This window comes from Cotesia glomerata, linkage group LG3, assembly GCF_020080835.1.
Source record: "Cotesia glomerata isolate CgM1 linkage group LG3, MPM_Cglom_v2.3, whole genome shotgun sequence".
Lineage (NCBI taxonomy): Eukaryota > Metazoa > Arthropoda > Insecta > Hymenoptera > Braconidae > Cotesia > Cotesia glomerata.
In genome coordinates this window covers 15,850,375-15,858,020 of record NC_058160.1, presented here as the reverse complement: position 1 = coordinate 15,858,020, position 7,646 = coordinate 15,850,375, and the positions used below count along the sequence as shown (strand labels likewise).

The 7,646-nt window shown below is 25.9% G+C and overlaps 1 protein-coding gene across 2 annotated transcripts in view; it reads right to left on the bottom strand.

The window, feature by feature from the left end:
* The window catches only part of LOC123261504 (probable serine/threonine-protein kinase PLK), an 11,890-nt gene extending 6,497 nt beyond the window's left edge, over nt 1–5,393 (bottom strand). The window contains exons 1-6 of one of the 2 annotated variants that reach the window (XM_044723115.1): nt 5,256–5,393; nt 3,423–3,641; nt 3,160–3,284; nt 2,577–2,684; nt 125–429; nt 28–85 (exon numbers count right to left, since the gene is read on the bottom strand). In XM_044723115.1, the coding sequence (XP_044579050.1) occupies nt 28–85; nt 125–429; nt 2,577–2,684; nt 3,160–3,284; nt 3,423–3,621 (795 nt within the window). In that variant the 5' untranslated portion in view covers nt 3,622–3,641; nt 5,256–5,393. Of the gene's footprint in view, nt 1–27; nt 430–2,576; nt 2,685–3,159; nt 3,285–3,422; nt 3,642–5,255 lie in introns of both variants that reach the window. The other variant, XM_044723114.1, reaches the window with a different exon arrangement.
* Nucleotides 5,394–7,646: the final 2,253 nt, after the last annotated feature.

The following is a 7,646-nucleotide window of genomic DNA, read 5'->3' as shown; positions in this document are numbered from 1 at the left end:
TGTTATTGAAATATTAAAAAAATTTACCTCTACATCATTTTCTACAGTGATCGTCTCTATAAAATTCGGGGTTTTGGAAGTTTGCGGCTGCTGCTGCTGCTGCTGCTGCTGCTGCTGCTGCTGCTGCTGCTGCTGCTGTTGTAAATTTCCACTCTTCTTTCTTATATTTCTCTGAGCTTTTCGGATCTTTACTAGATTTTTACTCATAATATTAAGCTGTCTTACAGTTGCATTGTATGGTCTTCGCATACCGAATTTTTTTCTTGGTCGTGGTGTTTGAAGTTCTTTCCGAATCTGATTCATCGGAGAAGTTTCATTTTGCAGATCAGTTTCATTTAGAGAACGAGTTTCATTCAGAGAAGGAGTTTGATTTAGCGGAGGACTTTTATCGTTCTCTTTGTCAGCTCCATCATCTTCATCATCTACGTTCTATTGGTAAATAAATAAATAATAATTAATACGCCATATATATTCTAGATTGTGTATTAGAATTAAGAGTTTTTAACTTATTAATACTTAATACTTTATCTCGTAAGTAAAGTGAGCGCTGACACCACATGCATTCTGAATTTTTAATTTTAAAAATGGATATCAAGTGATATTATAATAACCTGTTTTTTTTTTATACTAATAAATAGTAGTAACAAATGTAAGAATGCAACTCTAATTTTTAATTTCATTTTGTTTATACTAAAATATCCAAATTCGGAAGTTAAAGAATAATGAAATTTTCTATCCTGACTGAAATTAAAACGTTATAGTGCTTAATTTTTGTAAAATAAACAAAAATCGAAAATTATTCAGGTTTATCAAGCTAGCTAAATTTGTCTATCAGGCATTGATTTATTATTCAAGCAACAAAATTTATTTGTGGTGCTTAATTTGTTGCTTATTAGTTGCTCTACTTAGAGTATTGTTGCTTGTTTAGATTCCAAGAAATTAATAATAATATCCGTCCAAGATGGATTTTGCCGCTGCTAGCTTGATACGCCCAAATTATTCAGTGTTCTGAAGCTTAGAATGAATAAATACCCGTTATCTACTGAGCAAACTTTAAATTACTTACTTTTATAGTTTTCAGACTCTCTTATTTTTTTGGAACATTAATAAGTATCTCAGATACCCTTCTGGGTACCCTATTAACAGCTCAACCACAGACATATAACTGGTATACCATTAATCAAAGATACATTAATATTTGAGATGTTTATATTGGTAGATTTACTTATGGTTGAATTGTCAAAGGGGTAAAAGATATTTGGTAAGTTAAATGTGCCATTTTTACATAATCACATATGACAAATGCATCAGAAGTTGATCAAGTATCAATAGTAGACCGATCATACATAAAAGACGTAATGTTTGTCATTTAGTGAAAATTATATGGTCCACAAATTATTTTTTCATCATAACTTCGGTAATATTATACATAATATATTTATAGTTGCAATCAATATTTCACATTGTTTGCAACCTTAAAAATAATTTATTACTATTATTATTAATGATTTAATAATAAACTTAACTTAAAATTAACTTCATTTAACACAATCTGTATGTAACGATAAAGTGACACGGCTCTTTATTATAAGTTACGCAGCTTTGTGTTAATCTAACTTTGAAACGATGACAAAAAATTTTGTATTGTGTAAGATACTCGACAGTATAATTTTTAGTAAATCGACTATTAAAAATAAAACGACTATTTTTTTTTTGCTGAAACTAAATTATTTTTTTAAAGATAAAAAAAAATTCTCTCTAAATTTGACTCTTACTTTTCATTTTAAGTATTTCCTCTTTCACTTTTTTTTCCACTTAAAAAGTATGTATTATTTAAGTAACTTATTTATCTTTTTTCTTTTTAATTTTTCAATGCAATTAATATTTGAAAGTAAAAGCCTAAATTATTTTAAATTAAAAAAGTCAATTACTGGTATTCTTCTGGTATCTATTTTCTCAAGTAACTTGTGATACATAACGATAATAATTCAAATAAGTTTCATTATAATTCAGAATCGTATAGATTTATATATATATATATATATATATATATATATATATATATATATATATATATATATATATATATATATATATATACATATATATATATATATCAAAAACTATCAATTGTATTAATAAAGTTTATCATCAAATTTGTAATAACCGGAGAAATACAAAAATCTCAAACGAGAAGCAATGGTACATTTACTCTATTTCATTTTCTCCTGACTTGTTAAAAATAAAGTAGTTTTAGATTGAAATTATTTTTTTAAATCTTTCTTTTTTAACTTGTAGAATCGTTATTTTTTAAAAGTTATTGTTTTTCTCAAAATAATCTCAAGATTTTATTATATATTATATTCTCAAAGATTTAAAAATAAATTTTACGATTATTAGAAAAAATTTAATCACATTGCTTACTTGATCTTCTCCTATGGAATCGCGATTCGTATCAACTATAACTACTAATGCAAGTTATTCTAATGGTATAGAAATAATTATTTTATACTTATAATTTCAGCATATCGACTGCTAATAGCACTAAACTATAGACAGTGATTTTTAAAACTTACATCGTCACTTAATTCAGGTAGCTCCTTCTGACCCGGTTCAGCTAATTGGATACGGTAATGATCTCCCGAGTCCCGTACATTGTTGTCTCTTGAAGTTGCAAGTGTGTCCTATAAAAAGATCATAAATTTAAGCATTTATCCATTTACTAGTTGATAAACATTTGGAGAACTTACTTAGATATTAATATTAACTTTTATTTAGTTTTGAAATTCATGTTAAGTTATTCAACATATGTGTAGGATGACTCAACAAAATCATGAATTTATTTAATTGCAATGAATATATTATTCTGGATTGTTATAAAACTTTTTAAGTTTGACCATTCATTCCTTATTTTTATAATATTAAAATTATATTCAATTCATAATGTATTTATAATACCGGAAAACAGACGTTACCAGAAGAAGTATACTTTCAAGATATATAACAAAAACAACATACATACAAACATTCACCCTTGTAAGTAAATCTTCAATAATTAGAATATATATATTTTTTTTTCAATTTAAATCCGAATAAAGTTAAAAAAATTTTAATATTTCAATGTAAAATATAATTTAAAAAAAATTATTTACAACTTACTTTTTTTTTTTTTAAAGTTTTCTTCAACGACTGATCTGATATAAGACCTGGGCTATATTCGGGCAATTTTGCAGTGATAATGCGAGTATCCACCGGATTCCTTTTTATAATTACATTATAATCATCTGTTGGTCATAAGTTCAATAATTAATTATTAGAAGCAATGCATCGTTAACTGGTACACTTATTCTTACTAATTTATTACTTATTTATTCTTACTAATAGAATTCTACTACAATGAAATAAGTAAAATCAGGAATTACCATCAGCGTCGACTATAGTGAAAGTTGCGTTGCCTAATTTCAGATTTTTGTCGCGGACATAACACATACTACCATCCTGGTATTGGCGTGGTTTAACGGGTTGCAATTCATCCTTCTCATCCAATTGATAAACACTTGTTGTAGGCACTATATAATATTTTGAACGATTTGTATTCGTTATAAGACAGAATGATGCCATTTTTACATTTGATGTTTGACCTAACAGAAAAATTCTTGATTAAGTCATAAATAGATTAAAAACAAGTATATAAATTATATGATTGGTTTGTTTAAAAAATCGTTCTTGAATGTCAACTATTTTCTCCATCAATTATCGCCTTTTTTGTTGGACAAGACAAATTATTCTATAATAGTGAAAATCGCAAATAGATTTTGAACTAAAGTTACGTTAGAATATGTTTTTTTTGCATTGACTACCAAATTAACTAAATAATATTTTGAAAATAATTAATGAGGAACTCTAGTAAACTGTAAAAAGAAATCAAAATATAGCTACTTCATTTGTAACAGCCTAATCTAATTGTTAAAAACATTCGTCTAGAATTTCGGGAACGTATATTATTCATGGTTACAGATTTTATGTGGCTTAATTTATTTATTTTTTTTTTTTTTAATTATATTATTTTAAATACTAGGAAATGTTGTGAAAGCTAACTACACATTTTAAAAAATATGACAAATAGTCTTTAAACGAGATTTGACTGTTTTGAAAAAACCACACTGATAGAAGGATTTGTTTATAGTTAAAAATATTTGTTAATATTTAACAAATCTTCTATTAGAAGCCATTTTTTAGACCTTAATAAATATTTCTTAGTATTTAAAAAGATTTATTAATATTTAATAAATGTATATCAGATTTATTAAATACAAATAAATCATTTTAAATACTAAGAAATATTTATTTAATACTACAAAGTCATCTGTAATAAACTTAAATTATTATTATTATTATTATTATTATTATTGTTGTTGTTATTGTTATTATTATTTTATTTTGATACGATGTTTGTGAAAACGATCAAAGAATTTTAGCAGATATGTCCGTTAAATCTACTATTATTTTTTGATAATAGAAAAAAAAAACAACCATCGTTAGAAAGTTAAAGAATCTCAAATAAGCTTTAACAATTTCTTATATGAAAAAATAAAGAATAAATAATGATATAGAACATTTACAATTACTTCCAAAAATCTTAAAAAAACCATTGATGGTTGGCTTTAATTAATTTATCTATAGTTTTTCAAATGGATATTAACCCTTCAGTACCCTCGGTATGAGAATTTTTCTCACACAACAACATTCAACTTATAGGATGTCGCTGCAGTGCAAGTGAGACACTAAAAAGAACGTGGGTACTGAAGGGTTAAAAAATAATCATTTGATATGAAAATCAAGTTAGCCGGCATCTAACAATTTTTTTTTATTTTGTTTTATCGAAAAATTATTAAAAAAAAATTAAAAGAAAAAATTTTACATGTCGAAAATTTGAATAACTATATAATGCAATTTTTTAAAAATATTTTTTTAGTTCTAATTTAATTAATAAAAATAAAGTCAAAAATCGTTGAACGTCGGCTAATTAAAGTATCATTCATTTAATTGGCTTTATCCAACAACAGACTTTTTAACAATAAATTTTTTTTTAATTATTCATATTCGTAATTATAAAACTAGACAACGTAGCAAAAGGTTTTTTTTCGATGCTTGATAAATTACTGATTCCCAAGTTATTAGTTAATAAATAATTATAAGTCACGATATTTAGATTATTCCATTATTCCAATAATAAAGATTAAATATTTACTTACCAAAATTGCAATAATTAATTATTATCCAAGTATTCACGGAATGTAATCAGTATGTCTTTATAGACTTTTACTTCTAGATCAAAGCACTTGTCATGACGACCGAACAACAATAGACTGGATGACTGAATACGATTGACGAGAGACTACACTTGCGCTGAAAAAAAAGCGGGAAAGAAGCCGGTGCTCAGACCAATCGATATTTTACGCGATCAGTGTATATGTATATGAAAGTTGTGAAGTTGTGTTAGTATACACCGAGTTTGCATAAACATGCACACTTGTCTGAACCTGTCGCTACTGTCGCTCAACAAGTCGCATTTTACTCATACAGCACGTGCTATAACCTCACACACACACACACACACTTGTGTACGAATGCGACTTAGTCGCTTAGTAGCAACGGTGGCGTGTCTTTTGCTGCGACACCGAATTATATGCAACGTAGAGGAAGCTACAAGAAACAGTCGAGTTTTCTGTTCTTAACTTCAAGCAAGCGACATAACTATACGAAAAAAGTTTTTGATATATGTATAGCGTAAATAAAATTGCTACTATCAAATAATTAATAGTCAGTGGTGTGAAAGCTTTATTGATAATTATTAACTTCTTGGTTAATAATATTGGAAAGTGATGATATCGTAATATTGGTTTTAAAAAAATTGTTTATAATTACAATATTGAAAGTGTGGAATATTAATCAAAATTGAACGTAAGTAACCTGAAATAATTCTCATAAGAACTTCATACATATGTTTTAATTTTTTATAAAAAAAAAATAATTTATTTATTTACATAGATCATACATAATGAAGAGGCAATTGAGTAATTCTCGAACAGCAGTGTATAAGAGACAGAAAAAACAAGTCACAGATTATTTAACCGCATTTCCAGTCGGAAACGGCTTACCTGTTCCTCGAAGCTATTTTCCATCAGAGGTAAGCTAAGATATGTTGCTATAGTTAAATTTTTTTCATTGTTTCAATAAAATTCAAAGTCTATATTAACAATTGTTAAACTGCCATGAATATATCAAATAGTGATATGAAAATTAAGTTAGCCGATATCCAAAAATTTTGAGAATTTTTTTATTAAAAAAATTGTTACATAAAATTAAAGATAAAATTTTCATTTGTAAAATACTTAAAAAATTTTTAGAATTTTTTTACCAAAAAAATTACTACATAAAAATAAAAAATAAAATTTTGATTTGTAAAAATCTTGAAAAAACATAAGTGAAATTTTTTTTTGTTCTAATTTAGTAAATAAAAAAAATAAAAACGTTGGCTAACTTTAGTACTGTGGAAGAATAAAATTAAGTTAACCGACATCTAAAGATTTTTCGGATTTTTTTAGCAAATAAACTGTTACATTAAAATTTGATAAAAAAAAATTTTTACTTGTAAAAAATTTTAAAAATTATAAGTAAAATTTTATTTTTCATTTCTTTGTTCTAATTTGATAAATAAAAAAATTAAAGACATCGATTAACTTTAGTATTATATAAATATAAAAATTAAGTTAGCTGACATCTAAAAATTTTTAGAATTTTTTTACCAAAAAAATTACTACATAAATATATAAAAAAAAATTTTCATTTGTAAAAAAACTTGAAAAATTGTAAGTAAAATTTTATTTTTCATTTTTTTGTTCTAATTTCATAAATAATAAAATTAAAAACATCGATAAACTGTAGTATTATAAGAAAATAAAAATTAAGATAGCTGACATCTAAATAATTTTAGAATTTTTTTACTAAAAAAATTACAACATAAAAATAAAAAAAAAAATTTATTTGTAAGAAACTTGAAAGAACATAAGTGAAATTTTTTTGAAATATTTTTTTGCTCTAATTTAGTAAATAAAAAAAATTAGAAAAACGGTTCACCCTAAAGGCCATCCGTGCAACTTCCCGCGAATTCCATTGCTGGGCGCTTAAATTTGTACTTATGACATTTTTGAGATTTTTGAGCTCAAAATATAATTTATGTGATATTTTGAGCTCACTGAGTTCAAAGAAATAATATTTCTATGCATTTGAGTTTTCCCAGCTCAAAAGTCTGATAGAAGTTTCATTGAACACTATTTTTGGAATTTTCAAACCGCAATAACTTTTGAATGGATCAACCGATTTCCACGTTTTTGGCGGCGATCGACGCAGTTTTTTAAGCTCTGAAATTATTCTATATCATCAAAAACGATCCGAGAAGAAATGACGAAGTTATGTGAAAAAAACACTTTTTTCGGTTTTCTTTCGTTCACGCTATCTCTCGAACGAATCAACCGATTTTGACCGGATTAGCGCCGATCGGCGTGGTTTTTTGACGTTAAGAGCTGATTAGTTTTTGAAATTGATCGATCGAGCCGTTTAAAAGATATTCCAAAAAAATCACT